Consider the following 17,822-nt stretch of genomic DNA (forward strand, 5'->3'; position numbering starts at 1 on the left):
CCGCCCCGGGCTGCCCCTCTCTCAGTCCCACGCATCACATGGGACGGAGGATTGGGGCGGGGCAGGAGGCGGCGAAGGGCCGGGCCGGAGGCGGCGGCTCCCGGAGGCGGCGGGCGCTGCTGAGTTCCGCGGGATGGAGGCGGCTGGCGGGGCCCGACCCCGGGTGCTGGTGGTGGGCGCGGGGCTGGCGGGGCTCGGCGCTGCGCAGCGGCTCTCCAGCTCCCGAGCCTTCCCCCACCTGCGCCTGCTGGAGTCCACGGGCCGGGCCGGGGGCCGCGTCTGCTCCCAGCCATTCGGTACCCGCCGGGCCCCGCGGGGAGCTGGGCCCCGACCCACCCGGCGGCTGTGCCGGGGTGTGGCTTCCTGGGGCAGGGCACTGGCGAGCTGGGCCAGACGCGGGGACAGCAGGCTGGTGTGGCAGGCTCTGGGACAGCGCCCCTCTGCGTCCAGCTGCCTCTTGCTCTGCGGCCCAGCATGTGTCAGTGGGTGGGTGAGGGGATTCCCCCGGGGCTCTGACACAGAAACCTGGCTCTGCCTTTGAGTGGCCTGTGGGTGAACGATCCCCTCCTGGAAACGTGCACCCTGATCATGACTAGTGAGAACAACCACTCTGGGTGCTTCTTAACCCTCCCCCTCCCTGTTAGAGACCAGGATGAGACCTCTTGTGGGGGCAGTGTCCCTGCGCCTGGCTGTGTGTGTGTGTGCCAGGCTCTGGGGCAGCATCTCTGGGGTACAGGGTTGGGGTTCTCTGCTGGCGGGGGGGAGTAGCAGGCTGGGTGTGTCTGTGCCAGGCTGGGGGGTGGCATCCCTGGGACAGGGAGTTGGGGAGCTGTGCCAGGCTGGGGGGCAGCAGGCTGGGTGAGTCTGTGCCAGGCTGGGGGGTGGCATCCCTGGGACAGGGAGTTGGGGAGCTGTGCCAGGCTGGGGGGCAGCAGGCTGGGTGAGTCTGTGCCAGGCTGGGGGGTGGCATCCCTGGGACAGGGAGTTGGGGAGCTGTGCCAGGCTGGGGGGCAGCAGGCTGGGTGAGTCTGTGCCAGGCTGGGGGGTGGCATCCCTGGGACAGGAGTTGGGGAGCTGTGCCAGGCGGGGGGGCAGCAGGCCGGGGGGGCAGCAGGCTGGGTGAGTCTGTGCCAGTGCTGTGTAATGTTTCCCCTGCCTCCTAGGGAGTGAAGTGGTGGAGATGGGCGCACACTGGATCCATGGACCCTCCAAGGAGAACCCTGTCTTCAAGCTGGCGTCCGACTACGGGCTGCTGGACGAGGAAGCCATGTCCGAAGAGAACCAGCAGATTGAGGTGGGGGGCCACCCCTTCCTGCCCACGGTTTTCTACTCCAACGCGGGACGAGTCCTGACCCCAGAGCTGGGGGAGGGGGTGAGGAACCTGTTCTCCACCCTGCTGGACCAGACGCGTGAGTTCCTGCACGTGCCGCAGGTCTCCGTGCCCAGTGTGGGCGAGTATCTGCGGAAGGAGATCGCCCAGCAGGTGAAGGAGTGGTCGGACGATGATGAAACCAAGTGGCTGAAGCTGGCCGTCCTTAACACGTACTTCAAGCTGGAGTGCTGCGTGTGTGGGACCGACAGCATGGATCACGTGGCGCTGGGGCCCTTTGGGGAGTATGCCATGCTCCCCGGCCTGGACTGCACCTTCCCTGGGTGAGTAGGGCAAGCTGGGGCTGGTTGCGCTTTCTCAGTGCTTGCAGGGTTTGAGAGTGACCTGGCGCAGCGTCCGCCCATCATAAGTAGAGTCCCGTGGAGTGGGAAAATCCAGCTCCCCCTTCCAGGCTCTGCAAACAACCCAGCCTCTGCTTTTAAAAATGGCCCTTCAGAGCAAAGAACTGGCTCCTAGCCCGCAGTGCAGGGAGCCTGCACAGTCCCAGCTGGCCCCGCCTGAGCCTGGAGCTGGAAAGGTGAAGGTGGGTGGGGCTTTCTCCCATGGAAGGCAGTGGGAAAGGCTCTTGCAGGTGTTGCATTGGGCCCAGCATAACAGGAGCTGTGTCCCTTGTTTAGGAGGAGCTGAGAGCTCTTTTCCGAGCCCTTAAAATGGGGAATGCAGGCAGGGGAGTGTTTCCACAGTGCTGTGTTTGCAGACAGCTGGGAGCAAGGCCCTGGCTGCTCAAGAAGCAGTGACCTTGTTGCAGTGTTGTTTGTGTCGTTGTCCCAGAGGGCAGCGCGGGGTGCGGTTTGCTGAGCCGAGGGCTTAGTGCCGCTCAGCAGGTACGGGTGACCTCTCGCTTGTCCAGGGTGGGCTCGTGTTATCCTGCATTGCCAGATGCTTAGCTTGTCTCCTATGTCTGTGCAAAGTGATAATAACACTACCAGCTCACTGGGCGGCAGGGTGCAGAGCCCCAGGTGCCCGCAGCCCTTGTGGTGGTGCCGTTTTGGGGCACACTGCCCGTAAAAAGAGAGACCCCCCACCCTCCACCTTCCTAGGAAGTTGAGTCTCCTGCTGGCGTGCGTGTGCCCATCTGTGTGTGTGTCTCCCTCACCCCTCTCCAGGTATTTCTCTGGTCTGCCCTGCACAGAGGGAGCCCAGCAGTCATACAGTCGCCCATGTGCTGGGGCACCCCAGTAGTCCAGGGCAACTCCAGCAGCAAGGGAGGCAGTGAGGGGGTGTCAGGCTCCCCAAGGGGAGCCAGGCCCGTGGCAGAGAGGGGGTGAATTAAAGCCCACTCTGCTGCCCCTCTCTCCTAAGCCTGGTCTGGGGCACTGGGGCTGCTCTGGGCCTTTCCCTGTGGGGAGGCAGCTGAACTTGCGTGTGGGTCTGTCTGAGCTTGGGGAGGAGGCCAGTGGCCCCCCAGCGAGGCCCAGGCTGATGCGCTGATGCTGGGCACTTCCTCTCCCGCAGCGGCTATGGAGGCCTGCCAGACTGCATGCTGACCTCGCTGCCCAAGGAGAGCGTGGTGTTCCACAAGCCAGTGACAGCAGTTCGCTGGGGTGGCTCCTACCGGGAGGAGAGCCAAGAGGGGCGGACGTTCCCAGTCCAGGTGGAGTGCGAGGACGGCGAGAGGTTCCTGGCAGATCACGTCATCGTCACAGTGCCTCTAGGTGAACCGCCTTGCGCCCCCACCCTTGCTCCCGAGCGCCTCACTCCCAGCTGTTCCCACCGTGGCCCCTCTGTGGTGAATCAGACACTGCCCCGTGGGCTGGCTTGGCCGAGCCCTGCCCTGCCAGGACTCGCTGGCCTGTCTGCTGCCCGCGGGAAGGGCAGCTCCCAGCTGTCTGACACCCCAGCTGTGGCATTGTCCGTCCTCCCAGACCGAGCCCTGGTGAAACCCTATTGTGGGGTGTTATGCCGGGGAGGAAGGAGCTCTGGTAATAACCCAGCCTCCCCTCCCCCACCAAGGGGTTCTGTGCAAGAGAAACCAAATTTCAGTGCATTGTAAAACAAGAGCACGAGCCGGCTTTGATCAGTCCGACAGACCCCATTCCCCTCGCTCACCTGTCCCCTGGGATGCGCTTTGCTAGATCTCCTGGCCCCAGGGAGTCTTCAGGGCAGAGAAGACCCAAACCTCCAGTGTCAAAACCCAGGAGGAGAAAGACCCTTGGGTAGCATCTCTGTACCTCCTGAAGAAGCTGAGGGGCCCATGCCCAGCTGCGCAGAGAGTACAAGCTGGGCAGTACGGCATTCCAGCACCCACGCCCGGAGGGGGTAGCAGGATAAATGGGGGCAGCCCTTGTGCACCCTGTGGGACTGAAGGAAAGGCCTTCCAGCTGGTCAGACTTGGGAGGCTTCCCATGGGGAGGGCTCGCCAGGAAGGGCACCCAGATCTCTGCCCTGATGCTGGGCGAACCCAATCGGTAATGCAGCAGCTGGTTCCCGCAGGGGGCGGATGTGGGAGCTCCACTGCATCCCCCAGTTCAGAGAACCAGTGTGCAGGGCCCCTGAGGACAGAGACGCGGCTGCACATCTCACCAAGGGCTCTGGAGACAGCCTCACCTTTGGAGGCCCCTTGATGGATTGTCCATCTTGGCCCAGTGGTTCCTACCATCCAGGCCTGCCCTTTCCCAGATGATCGCAGACACCAGCACTGAGTCGCAGTGGCCACAGCAAGGGCTTGTGCCCTGGACAATGAGGTGCCTGCAGATTCAGCGCCTGGGCACGTGTTGTGTCTGCTGCTTCAGCACCAGGGTGGATTTGATTTAAATCAAATTGATTTAAATCATGATTTAAATCACTAGTTAGGAAGACTCGGATTTAATCATGGATTTCTACATAAAAGTGCATTCTTGTTGGTTGTTACCAACCTGAAGATCCTGCATGTTCAGACATCTTCCTTTCATCATCTTCAGCGCAGCTTCTCCTGAGAACGAACACTTCTCGTGATGTTTCATTGGGGAACCAGGCCTTGCATTTCTTTGTTTGCATTTTGCACACATGCCTGTTTTACCCACAGGTAGAGGAACTTCATTAAAATATTCCCAAACTGGGTCTCTTTTACGGCCTGCTGCCAGTATAGGTTTTCCCTTCTAGTGGGAGAATGGTATGGTAGATCTCAAATCAATGAAGGCTACACTCAGAAAGACCTCGAGACTTCTGGAATATACTGCTCAAACAGTTTCACTTTTGTTTCTGTTGCCTGTCCCTCCCTTCTCACATTTATCTCCAGACTTCATCTCCTTGTCCAGATCTATTCTGCCCCCAACACTTCATTGAACTTTTAGAAACTTTGCACTTTTAGAGAGAGGTAAGGGATTGGCTCTGTGTACACAAATTTGCAGAGGAACAATAGGGTTGCGGTCTGTTATTTCTCACCTCTATTTATTTATTTAAAAATATTTTTGCTGTTAACAAGCATGTTATCTCTGGAGAGACAAATCCAGTTTGAGAACTGCAAAACTAAGCATCTCTGATGGTATCTTCTAGACTGAACCCTGAGTCCCATTGGATAGATAGAAAGATTAACCTAAATAATCTATACAGAAGCCCCTGGAACCCCATAAGATTGGATCCCTAATCCATGAACTATTGAAACTCATTTACAAAATTTTTCTTAATCATTACATGAATATATTGTCTCATACTATAGAATTAGAATTTATAATCCTTATTCCATGACGAGATGTCTTTGAGCTATAATGTATCTTAATTAAAACTATTTTTAGATAGTTTTTTTCCCTCAAAAAGCATTTTATCAAAAAAATCCAATTTAAATAAAATCCATTAAAAAATCGATTTTTTTTTTAAAAAAAAATCACTGATTTTTATCCACCCTGTTCAGCACCCACCAAAAATGTGGCTCTGGCCTTTGCCAGCCACGCCCACCCTCGCCAGCTCTGTCCTGCTGCAGCAGGGGCATTGAGAGCCCTGCAGGAGCAGCTGAGCAGCGCAGGGATGGAGTTCTCCCAGCCAACGGCCCAGGACCAGAACTGACCCCCAGGAGCAATTGGATGGGTGTGGAGCTCGGCCAGGTCCCTCTGCCCTGACCTGGTCTCCTTGCAGCAACCGTACGCTCAGGCTGTGGATGAGGCCGAGACCTTGGTGCCGGGTGGCATCCATGCTGTGCTCAGTTATACAGAGGCCTGGGTGGTTAATGACGAAGGACCCTGGGCTATCGCAGCCATGTATCCAGAGCAGAGAAGTGGCCATGGCCGCTTCAAACAATGCTTGTGGCTTTTATAAAGAGCCAAGACTTAGAGCGTGCTGGGATGGCTGGTAAGGCTGCCAGGAGGAGTGTATGGGTCAATCTGCTCTCTGTAGCAGAGACCAAGGGAGAGGGGCCAGCTCCCCTTTTGCAGTCTGTCTCAGTGTGCCGGTGCCCAGGTGAGGTGGAGCCCATCCAACAAGGGGCTTGGAGGCAGCTCTGCGAAGGGCACCATGAGGGGCAGGATCGCTGGCTGTGGCTGCTGCAGCAGTGCCAGGGACAGCAGCAGATTAACTTTCTCAGACCAAGCCCAGGAATTGACCCCACTGCCAAGCTGGGTGTGATCTGAGTGAGGACAGATGGCTGTCAACCAGGATGTGCCAGTTCACCACATACTAGGGGAACTGAAACCCCGGTGGGCTTGGGAAGGTCAGGGGGTGGAGCACATGCTGCTCAGCGAGGGAGAGAGACAATGAGATGTCAGCCGTGCTGAGTGGCCCTTGGCAAGGGTGTGGAGCAGCTGCGTGAGAGCTGAGGGGACCTGCCGAGGAAGAGCAAGGGTGGTGGCCATGTTTGCTGCTCTGGGAGGAGTGCAGGAGGCTGGGATGTTTGGGTCCTGGCCACCCTGGCAGGGCCTCCAGGCAGTGCCTGCTGGCTGGTTAAGGGGAAAGCCTTGGTACTCGAAGCTGTTTAAAAGTGCTGTTTGTCGCCCGTTTCAGCCCAGCACTATAGAAGGAAGCTCTCCACACCCCAGCTGAGTGTGTGAAGGGCTGAGAATGCCCCATCCACATCTCAGCTAGCCAAGGAGTGCTCCCCCAAACCGAACACCCCTGCTATCTCTGCAGCAAAGAACCCCTTCCCTTAAAACTCTTTCTGCCTCTACCTGTCCTACAGGAGCAAAACATGGCCCAAGCCCATTGTCTCCCCGCTGGCAGGGCCCCGGATTGATGGCTTCCTGCCCCGCCCCCAGCCAAGCAGGGGCAGGACTAACTGCAGTCAGTCTGGGGATTAAATCTAGCCTGTCTGGCGTGGTCCTGCTCTCTCCCCTGGGTCAGATCCCTTCTCCAGCATTCAGGAGGCAGCAAACACTTTTTGTCATTGTTCGGTTCTTGAAAAGAAGTCATCCAGGAGACTTGCAATGTCCAGTTCAGAGGTAGAGTTCTTATGAATGTGCAGAAATGCCAAGTGATTTAGACATTCTTGGCCCATTGTTGTTCGCAAATAATTTTTCAGTCTGCACGGGAAACTGAATGATCGCTCAGCGGTGCAGGTTGTAGTTGGAATTGCGTAGCACAATTTCAGGAGAGTTGTAACTTTTGACATGTCACTCAAGCCTTCATTTTGTTTCAGAAATTGCTTCACTTTGCTCACCGAATTAAGCTGGTAATTTCTCGATCTGCAAATATCACTCAACATTTCTAAATGAAGAGAGAGCCTTTCCGTGTTAATGTCACCATGGAAAGCTTCACTTATTGGGACACTGTCCCATTTCAAGCCATTTACTGCATCAGTTATATGCTTCTCCAATTTTACTGGGAATGTAAAGCTTTCCATTGAAAACCCCTGTTCAATGACAGCTTTGCAAGCATAAATGATCCTGACATATATTTAATGAAAATACTGTTTGGGGTCACTGAAAGTGTGAGGAAGGCTTCCTTGGTCAAGCTATCTTGGTGGCTTGTGTTTTCTCGGGAATGTGGGATCATCTAAATAAAGATTTCTTGCCTTCTCTCTTGTTGTTTCCCAGAAGTGACTGTATGATGAGTTGGTGCTCATCCCACTTGCACCTCTTGCAACAGGCCAACTTTCTTCATAACGCTTGCCAATGACATGTTTAGGTTTTGAATTTTTGCATTAACGTTTTCTACAGAACCCATGCATTTCACAAGAACTGTTAGTGTGAGGTGCGTTGAAAAAGATTGAAGTTGCTTCAAGAATCCACTGCATTTTGAGCCAAATTCATCTGAAGAATGACTAAATTCATCCAGGCAGTTGATCATGGCCTCGTAGTTGTTGAACAGTGATTTAACGCTGCTGATCATTAGTGTCCATCTTATTGGGCACAATGGTCGTAAAGAAGGCTCCTCTTCTCTCTGAATGCTGCGATATGCTTTGGTGACTCCCTGAAGGCATTGATGAGATCTTTCACCATTGAAAACATATCACGACATTCTGGATGCAGGGCATCCGGCGTAGCAGGGTTAAGGGAATGTGCAGCACAGTGCACAAATTCCGCTCTTGATCCTTCACTGTGGCTTGGACCCCAGTAAATTTGCCAGACACATTACTGGCTCCATGGTAACACTGCCCCCGGTAATTGGAAAAGGGCAAATCACACCTGAGAAGCATATCTTCCACAATTTTGAAAAGAGAAGCAGCATCCATTGCGTCGGTTTGGTAAAACCCAAAAAACACCTCATAAATCTCCCAGTCTTCGCTAGAAAAGAACCTTAAAGAAGAACTTACTCGTTCTTTTCTTGACGACTCAGCAGTCTCATCCATTACAATGGCATAAACTTAAAAGCCTTTATCTTTTGCACAGTTTCTCTTAACACCATCATTGCCATCATTTTGCTTATTTCGTTAATAACCTCATGTGACAGTCACTTGTATTTTGTGTGACTAGGCCACTGTCCCAGTTCCTCTGAATCTGTGCTGTGAAGCAACAAGGGCTGCATCAAATTTGAACCACTCTCATTAGGTCCACATAATGCTATGCCTTGTTGAGGTAGGTACTGAATACTGTAAACAAATTTGTAGTTTATTCCTAGCTGCTTGTGATTCTTTTCTGTAACTGCTGACATTAGTGCAGAAACATTTACCTGTGATTACAGAGCAGCCTGCTTCATTACTGCTTCCTTGTGACAGGAGGATTTTTTGTGTGCTGTAAAACCAATCTTGAAAATAAACGTTGGTTCAGCCTTCAGACACAATATTAAGATCTTCTTTTCAGAACCTTTTTTTCTCTGTCTAATTTTTTATTGTACTCCAATCACGTAAATCTTGATAGCCAAGATTGCTGAAAACTCCTGTTCTTATCTTGTCGTTTTGCCGTCACTTGATGAATGACCCTTTTTTTCTTTTTCTCTGGGTAACTTTTATTAAGAATTTATCCATTGTTGATCATTATTACTGGTCTTACAAATCGAGAATTTGTTGCAGGCATAAGATGAAGCTACACACGCCGGGGCCACAAGATTGCGAGGGCCAATTAAAAGTGGAAAGTCAGCAGCAGCACTCGCCTGCTTCAATATGTTATATTTTGTGGTACACTTACACAACCACTTATATACTTTATTTTAAGGAGTATAAAATAATCAAGGATTGTGCTAAACACTATCATCCCCCAAGACCGCCGAAGTTGCCTGTTTTTTCCCTCAGGCACCCAAACAGTATCCGGACGCCTTTCAAATGAAGCCGGATCAGGGCCTTATTTGTAAGAGATGCAACAGTGCGGAGTGGGTGAATTCACGACACAGACTTTCAACCTTCTGCTTAGACAATGACGAAAATGACACCAGTCTGCATCACAGTCCCACGTCATTGTCATCTTTGTGTTTGCAGACTGTTTGAAGCCTGCACGTTGCAAAAGCACCTTGATAATTTAGCCTGCTTTCACGACGCAGGGTTGCGCTACCTTAAGAAATAAGGTTAAGCGTGCCCTTCAAGTTGATGCTCAGTGGACAACTGTGAACAGAGATATTGTTCACGTCAAAATGTATGTAAAATATAAGCCCAAACATTGTTGGAGCTGGGCCCACATTCTTGAATAGTGGTGGAGCGCAGGCACCATGGGCCCATATAACTCACCGCCTATGTTCGTAGGATTCCTTAAAGAGCATCATGAGACCTTTATCGACCCTCCGCTGCCACCCCGGAAAGCAGACGCCATTAGAAAGCTGGGCTTCGGGACGAACAACAAGATCTTCCTGGAGTTTGAGCAGCCGTTCTGGCCACCGGACTGCCAACTGATCAAGGTTGTCTGGGAGGACGAGTCTCCTCTGATAGAGGCTGGGACTGACCTGCAGGCCGGCTGGTTCAGAAAACTTCCCTGCTTCGTAGTCCTCCAGCCACCGGAACAGTATGTGGGGGCCTGGGTTGGGGCATGGTAACTGGCGTCTGGGGGTGCTCTGGGTTAGAACAGATGGTACATTTCAGCTTATAAGAATGCCACACACCAGCCCCACACTTCCCTGTCATTCAGGGGACTGGTTCATGGCAGCATTGTGGCCTTTTCTCACTGGAGCCATCCAGCAAAGTCTACCCACTCAGCCCCTTGAGAACTGTCAGTACCCAGCTAAGTGGGCAGGATGCCAGGGGCCAAATACTGGGCAATGAATGTTACTGACCGGGCCTTGTAGAATTGATTCATCCATTCCAGTTTATGTAAAACCCTTGGTTCTTGCCCTTGTAGCAGCACAGAGAATTTTCTGAGTGTGGCCCAAGTGTAACTGTTGCAGTGTTGCTTTCCTAAGTCTGCCGACAGGCAGCTCCAGTGCTGCTCAGAGCTCTGCCAAGCAGCAGAGTGCATCTGTAACCCTAAGAGCCCCTAACGCCCACTGGCATAGGTTACACTGTCTCCCATCAGACCTTCCAACTCACTCCACCCACCCCTCCGTTATCACAGTATTAATTCAAAGGGTTCTGTCACCCCTAAAAGCGTGAAAGCAGCTCTCTTGCCACCCTGAGTGTGCCCTGCTCCCAACAGAGTTCTGGCTCACAGCCATCCTTAAGTGTGCCAGTCTCTCTTCACTCAGCATATTTCCCCTGCTCCCAGCAGAGTCCAGGCCCACAGCTATTTCTTACCTGTACCAGTGACTCACCGCACCTGGGAGTTTTGGGCCACAGCACCTGCCAGCGGTGCCTCAGTTTCCCTGCTGGTTGAAGCGCTGGCCTGCAACTTTCCCACCATTCCCAGCAGTCGTCTTTGCTCTCAGCGGAGTTGTGTCCCCCAGCTATTTACCTAGCTGTACCAGTGTCCCCCCCATGCCTAGAAGATCCTCGCTCTGGAATCATAGAATCATAGAATATCAGGGTTGGAAGGGACCCCAGAAGGTCATCTAGTCCAATCCCCTGCTCAAAGCAGGACCAATTCCCAGTTAAATCATCAATTCCCAGTTAAATCATCATACTGTTGAATGAAGCTGCTCACCTGTCTTTTCTTAGGTATGGGCACGTCCTCTGTGGCTTTATTGCTGGGAAGGAATCTGAGTACATGGAGACCCTCAGTGACGCTGAAGTTCTTACGGCCTTAACAGATGTAATCCGTAGACTAGCAGGTAACCCCCCTACTGGCCCACATGTGAACTCTTCGGTCCATTGGCCTGAGCTTTCAAAGGGACTAGTGATGTTGGGGCCTTGCTGCCTGGGGCCTCAGTTTGACTTGCCTTAAAGGGACCTGCTTTTCAGCAAGTGCTGGGCACCCTCCCTCTGGAAATCAGGCCTCTCCCTGGTGCCTCCAGCTGAGGCCCCCCAAAGCACTAGCCTCTTTTGAAAATGGAGGCCATGAACCAGAAGCCGAGCGCTCCACGCGACCAGAGCCCCACCGTAGGAAGCGAGCCACCCACCATGTGGAGGAAGAGGTTGCCTGGGGCGATGGCGGCCGTTGAGATTCCAGCTTTGCTGCGTTAGTTGAAGTGTGAGGCCTCGCGTTGGTTCGCAGAGCTGACTGCGGAGGTAGGTGCCTGTAGGGTGTGGAACAGTGAGCTAGGCTCTTCAGCCATGTCCCGGTTTGTAAATGATGCGTAAGCAGATGGCATTATCCCCCTCCTCATCTGCTAGCACACTCTGGGTGGGATCCCAAATGACCCCTTCCTGCATGGCCCCTTGTTGTTCACTCTGAAGCCCTGTTATAATCCTGAACTGGAGCTGAACAGGTGACTCACCTGGTCTGGTTGCTAGGGTGAGTTGCAGATCAGCTCTGCATGTCTGTGCAGGGTCCTAGCACCTGATGCTCTATGAATGCAGCTTGTGCTCTGAGATACAGGCCCCCTTGCCGGGTGTTCAGCTGCTGTGTTTGTGGTGCAGGGAACCCTCACCTCGCCCCACCGAAGAAGGTGCTGCGATCTCAGTGGCACAGCGCTCCATATACCAGAGGCTCCTACAGTTACGTGGCCGTCGGCAGTTCAGGAAACGACATTGACGCACTGGCTCAACCCCTTCCCGAGGATGCAGCTGACCCCTGGGTAATGGGTTTGTTTTCATACCTGAGTACAGTAGCGAAGGAGTGCCGTGTTCCTTCTGCACGGCCTGTGGGGTGAACAACTGCAGTTGCCGTGTGGGGCTGGAGATGGGAATTAGCTGTCTTTGTTTGATTGTGACCGTCCTTTCTGATGTTTTCCCCCACCGTCTCTTGCTGCTCCCTCTGTTCTGACTGGTCAGGGCCCAGCTGCTGCATTGTATCCCTCTGCTGCGGTTTGGAGCATTTCTCCCTGGTTGGCTGGCATAGCATGGGGCATTGCAACAGGCTTTGCCGCCCTGGGGAAATCTCCCCCCTTGCACTAGTGCAGCCGGAGCTCTGGTAGGGCTAATGTGGGGATGGATGACACACCAGATGCTGGCATTTGTCAACTGTGAGCAGGGCTAGATGTGCTGATTGGGCAAAAATGCCCAATCCCTGCTGCAGCACAGCACGAGAATAATGGCTGCAGCATTGGCGCATGTGCCAAGGAAAATGGGAAGGGCAGCTTGGCATTGAAATACCCAGGGAATCCACTGCTTAACAAAGCCCCATTCATCAAGAGCTAAACTAGGAGGTTGGCTCTGGGCCTCCCCCAGCCATAATGAACCTACAGGGCATGGGTATATTGCAGCAAAGCCCGTGTGGATGGTTCAACAAAATGCCATAGGCACCATGACCCTGGGCAGGTCACTGGGACATTTGCTGTACCCAGCGTGGGAAGTGCCATGGGAGGTGTGGTATATGTAGTGCTGTGCACGTACAAAGCTGTGGCTGCAGTGGGGATCACCCCGGTAGTCCCCCTCCCTGGTTCTGTGTGCGTGACGCATCCTGTGGGAAGCTGGATGATGATCCCTGAAAGGGGCACGCAGCCACCTTTCCGCGTGAGTCTAAGAACACCGTGATTAACCTTGCGAGTGCTGTTCTGTGCTCACGCCTGCTTCTGCCCTTCCCATTGCAGCCGCTGCAGGTTCTCTTTGCCGGAGAAGCCACGCACCGGACTTTCTACTCCACCACGCATGGGGCCCTTTTGTCGGGCTGGCGGGAGGCCGACCGTCTGCTCAGCCTGTATGACACGTCTGAATCCCACCAGCACAAGCCTCAGCTCTGATGCCGCTCGCTTCTCCCTGCTGCCGGGATGCAGAGGTCTCTGGTTTCCAGCTCATTCCTCAACCTCCAATTTCTTCTGTCCCCTGCTGTTGCCAAGGGAAAGGGGTTAGTTTGTGTCTAGCTGGCATGCCCGCTCTTTGTGGCTTGTCTCTCTGATCTCCCTGCGATCAGACTAAAGGCTGGGTGGCTGTAGGCTTGAACCCAGCGCTGGGAGCTGCAGCACCCCCACGGATGAGGGTGACTAGGGAACTGAAATGCCACCTAACTATGCAATGGAGTGCTGTCAGTAGAAACAAGTAAATCTCTATCGTTAGGGCTTTGCGGTTGCAGCTTGTCTTCTTTGTCTGCTCCTGAGAGCAGCATGGTAGCCAGGATGCTCCTGAGACAGGTGGCGTAAATGTGTGACTCACATGCCAGGCCACAAACCCCGGTCGCTCCTGAAACAGGTGGTGTAAACGTGTGACCCAAGCCCCGAACACTCCTGAGACAGCCGCTGTAAAGTTGTGACCCACAAGCCAGGTCACAAACCCCGAACACTCCTGAGACAGGCGGTGTAAATGTGTGACGCACAAGCCCCGGTGAAAGCAATGGGCAGAGTTCCGTTCTCTCCAGCGAGCCTTGACTTCAGCTCTGACCACATGCGACATTCTCACCGCTAGGGTGGGAGTCAGCCCATGGAAAAGGCCTGGTGGCCCCGTATCCAGTATGGGCCTGTGCCCAAGGTGTGGGGAAGATAGAACTGGGTGCTGTGCCCCTCAGCCTGCTCCATGGACACCAGCAGCAAGTCCAGGTAATACAGTCTGAGGGAAACCTAGGGGCAGCCACCTCTCTTGGGCCATAGCATGAGTTCTCCATTGTCTAGGACAGGGGTGGCCAACCTGAGCCTGAGAAGGAGCCAGAATTTACCAATGAACATTACCAAAGAGCCACAGTAATACATCAGCAGCCCCCCATCCACTACCCCGCTTTAGCCCCCAGCACCTCCCACCCACTGGCAGCCCCACCAATCAACACCTCCCCCTCCCTCCCCACTCCTTCCGCCCACCACAATCAGCTGTTTCACAGTGTGCAGGAGGCTCTGGTGGGGAGGAGCGAGGGCATGGCGGTCTCAGGGAAAGGGGTGGAGTGGTGGTAGGACCCGGGGCAGAGCAGGGGGTTGAGCATCGAGCACCCCACAGCACATTGGAAAGTTAGCATCTGTAGCGCCAGCCTCAGAGTCGGCGTCTTTGCAAGGAGCCGCATATTAACCTCTGAAGAGCCGCATGCGGCTCTGCAGCCACAGGTTGGCCACCCCCGGTCTAGGAGTTCGTTCACCCCGTTCCTGTGACTGTGCAGACAGGAGGGAGAGGAGCACTGGGCTCTCGTTGCTGGTGCCCAAAGGCCTGGAACATGCTGCTCCTGTTCAAAGCAGAGCAGTTCCTGGGGCCGAGCATCCCCTCCCTTTGCCAGCAGGAGATACCCCATGAATCTTACACACGTCCTGGAGTGTGAAAGCATAATTTGGCCTGGGCTTATCTTCTCCCTGGAAAAGGTTAGTGCCAGGTTAAACTTCCTCCAAACTCAGCTGCCCAGATTTAAGCCATGTACAAGGCAGAAGCCATGGAGATGAGCTGCGGGAGCCAGGACAACAGCAGCTGAGGCTGTGGTGTACTCAGGCAGTGCTGCAGGGGTGGGAACAGCAGGGCCAATGATGATGCTAAGGTTATGGCGTGGAGTGAAGGGTGGAGTTAGTAGGGGCAGACATGCAGCTGTGGGTGGAGACTCTTCTCACCCAGGAGAGCTGGTGTCCAGTGGCTTCAGTTTCCTTATCAGAAGAGGCATGGAAAGGGCAGTTTCTGCTTGTAGCCATCGGGACCCCCACAGCAACATGACTGTGCAACGGGGGACTAGGAACACAAACACACACACACACCCAGCACTCTGCTGAGCTAGGGAGTGAGCCCAGCCCTGGGAAGAGACAGGTGGATTTAGTAGCACCAAAGCCCAAGGAGTTGTTGACAAGAATGGCAACGTAGGAGGCATAGGTGGTGGGGGCAGAACTGAACTACAGGAGGGGGTAGGGGCTCATTTTCTATCCTCCCAGGCTGCTGGCCTGAAGATCCTAGAGCACTGAGAGATAGCAGGGAAAGGAGGAGATTGTAGGCGTGAGGAGCGGGGAAGAGAATCCATTGGGACAATCTAGGACAAAAGGAGGGAGGCCCGCCCTGGACACTTGGCAAAAGGAAGGAGGGAGGATCTGAAATCAGCATGGGGTGGTGGTAAGGAAAGGAGCAGCCAGCCTTGATGTGGGGTACTGTCCTGTCTACAGTGACACTGGGAACAATTCCATTTCACAGCCATCACCCTGCTCTTGAGCCAGAAACCCTAGTGCCCTTCTGTCCCCCTCCCAAAGCACCATCTGCTGGTCACACTGAACTGCCAGCTGCTGTGCAACGTCCCAAGCAGGACAGACTTGTTGGAGGATTTGCTACAAGAAGCTGCCCAGGCAGTAAATCACTGCAGAGGAGTGTCCCATCTACCGTGCTATCAGGACCAAGGTTCAGCCTGCTGCGAAGACAGCCTCTGCGGCCAGCAGCCAAGCTGCTGTGAAGTGAGACTGCACCTGTTGGGGCTGGAACACAACAGACCCAGTGGGGCTGTCGCCTGTAACTTAGAAATGAGCTCAAGCAATGCCCGCCACACTCAGAGATAAAGGAGGGGGGAATGAGGTGTCAACAGCACCCCTTAGCCTTCTCCCAGCAGCCTTGGCACCACACAGAGTTGCATGTTTCAGGCAAGTACTCTGAGCCCCAGCCCTTATTCTTAGAAAACTAATACATTGCCATTCTGTCAGTTGAATAAAGCGCCACCCTCCCCTCCTTCTGCCCAACGGGAAGATAGAGACTTCTTAGACCAGAGGTTCTCACCCTGCGGGTGCAGAGTGTATTCTGGGGAGCACAAGAAGCTTTAGGGGAAAAAACCCACACTTTACACATTCAGAGCTGGGCAGTCACAGAGCGGTGGCTGCTATGCGGCACTCAGAGTTGGGGGCTGTAAACTAGTACGGACACAAAGAAGGGAGGTGTGACCAAATAAGTTTGAGAACCATTTACACCGCTAATTTCAGACCTATAGCACAAGTTCAGATCTGACATGCACTTAAACCCCCATAGACCAAGTCTGGTTAGATCTGAACACATGAAGCCCAGTGCTGTTCCCCGCTAAGTGAGTGCAAACTCTAAGAAACCTACTGTAATGAAGTGGTGAGTCACGTTTCGACCCTGTGGCAATTCCCCGTCATGTGAGAGTCTATGTATTTTTTCTGGCTGGAGGAATCTTACCACATACCTCTGTACGTTCCCCTGCGTACATGGCATTGGCCACATTGAAGGAGGTCTGCATGCTGGTTATTTCATTCTTTTCACACTTCTAGCAAAAGGACAAATGTTGCCTAAAGGCAGTTATTTTACTCAGCATTTCAGGAAGTGAGCAGCAAAAATGATGATAGAGGCAGCCCCAACTTCTCCAACTAAGGCTATACAATGGTTTCTGTTTCACACCGCTTCCAGTCACTCACGGGTCTGCAAACCTCATGCAGTTTGGGCTCCTGCTATTCACACTTGCTTTCTGGCAGAAGACAGTATTAAAAAAGGTTTCAGCTGCCTTGAAGTATTAGAGCCGTGGGAGAGGGAATACACTCACCATTATTAAAAATACCTGGCCTAATGTGTTCAACAACTCTGTAGCTCAACTGGGTAGGGTGGTGGGTTGGAAGGTGAATTGATATCTTCTGTGGGGGAGAAGCACCAATCCAGCAAAAAGTGGATTTGATTCTGCGTGCTCTGTTAGCGTACAAAGCACAAGAAGGCAGGACACGTGTGCATGGGGGAGAGAGGGGATATGGCCCCTTGGGAAGGAAAGTTTCTGTGGGTGAGGGGAGAGAGTAAAGCCCCATGGTTACGGCCAGGGTCGCTGTCCTGGTGATTTGGGGATATCAGCGTGAAGGCTGGTAGAACTGGGAGCTTAGTAGCAGGAGAGAAGAGCAGGAACTCAGCAGCTTTGACCCTGGCTCTTTATTCAAAGCATCAGATGCAGCAGTATGCCATCTTCAAGGGGGACAGTGACACAGGTGCTCCTGGGGACGACATGGAGCCCATCTGTATCCCTGGGTGCCTGGCACACCGGGGTCTGGGACTTGCCCTCCAGATGCTGTGGCGCTGGACAGCTCTAGTACCAGTTGGTGCATGCGATCTGGTATCGCACGTCATCCAGCAGCACGGGCGTTTCCTCAGCCGGCTTGGGGGATATTGTTTCAGACGGAGTGGGGGGAGCGGCCCTGGGAGGGGGGCTTGGGCCTGGCCCAGGTGGTGATGCCATGGCAGGGGGCGCCACGGGGGGAGCGGCCCTGGGAGGGGGGCTTAGGCCTGGCCCAGGGGGCGCTACCCCGGCGAGGGGAGCTGCAGGGGCTGCTGTCCCAGCGGGGGGGGATGTCCCCGGCAGGCCAGGGGCCGAGTCCGTGCTCCTTGTGCCACACCCGGGCTGCCTCTCACGCTGCGGCTCTGCCATCGCTGCCTGGGAAGAGAGACAGAGAGAGTGTGCGCGGGAGCAGCGGTCCGGACCCTGCCTTGCCCCGCTACCACCCCCGGCCCCAGCCCACCCGCAGTACTGGCCCCGGTTCCAGCCCGCCCGGCCCTGGCCGCCGGAACCGGCTGCCCTCGCCGTGCCCACCGGAAACAGCCCGTCCCCCGGTACCAGCCCGCCCGGCCCCTCCAGGTCACGGAACTGCAGCGCCCGCGCCGCCGTCTCACCTTCGGCCGCTTCCGGCAACACACGCGCAGCCACCATTGGCCCGCCCCCGACAAAGCCCCGCCCTAATAGCGTATGCGCGCCAACCCCTCCCACACACATACAAAGCCCCGCCCCTAACATCTGCGTCACATAGCCGGGCCCCCAATGGGGTCACACCACAGCGC

The 17,822-nt window shown here is 54.5% G+C and overlaps 1 protein-coding gene and 1 long non-coding RNA gene across 6 annotated transcripts in view; one reads left to right on the top strand and one right to left on the bottom strand.

Moving 5' to 3' along the window:
• The window catches only part of PAOX (polyamine oxidase), a 35,308-nt gene extending 22,119 nt beyond the window's left edge, over positions 1 to 13,189 (top strand). For 3 of the 5 annotated variants that reach the window (XM_084634089.1, XM_084634092.1, XM_084634091.1), the window contains exons 2-7: positions 1,164 to 1,653; positions 2,846 to 3,045; positions 9,408 to 9,663; positions 10,749 to 10,861; positions 11,610 to 11,767; positions 12,722 to 13,189. In XM_084634089.1, the coding sequence (XP_084490215.1) occupies positions 1,164 to 1,653; positions 2,846 to 3,045; positions 9,408 to 9,663; positions 10,749 to 10,861; positions 11,610 to 11,767; positions 12,722 to 12,871 (1,367 nt within the window). In that variant the 3' untranslated portion in view covers positions 12,872 to 13,189. Of the gene's footprint in view, positions 1 to 69; positions 297 to 573; positions 596 to 1,163; positions 1,654 to 2,845; positions 3,046 to 9,407; positions 9,664 to 10,748; positions 10,862 to 11,609; positions 11,768 to 12,721 lie in introns of those variants that run through there. The other 2 variants (XM_084634088.1, XM_084634090.1) reach the window with 2 other exon arrangements.
• A 3,718-nt stretch (positions 13,190 to 16,907) lies between these two features.
• LOC311524364 lies at positions 16,908 to 17,744 on the bottom strand. The gene is made up of 2 exons (XR_014712537.1): positions 17,658 to 17,744; positions 16,908 to 17,421 (listed from the first exon to the last, which is right to left on the bottom strand). It is a non-coding gene; the product is annotated as an uncharacterized lncRNA (long non-coding RNA).
• Positions 17,745 to 17,822: the final 78 nt, after the last annotated feature.

This window comes from Lepidochelys olivacea (genome assembly GCF_965140295.1).
Source record: "Lepidochelys olivacea isolate rLepOli2 genome assembly, chromosome: 7".
Classification (NCBI taxonomy): Eukaryota; Metazoa; Chordata; order Testudines; family Cheloniidae; genus Lepidochelys; species Lepidochelys olivacea.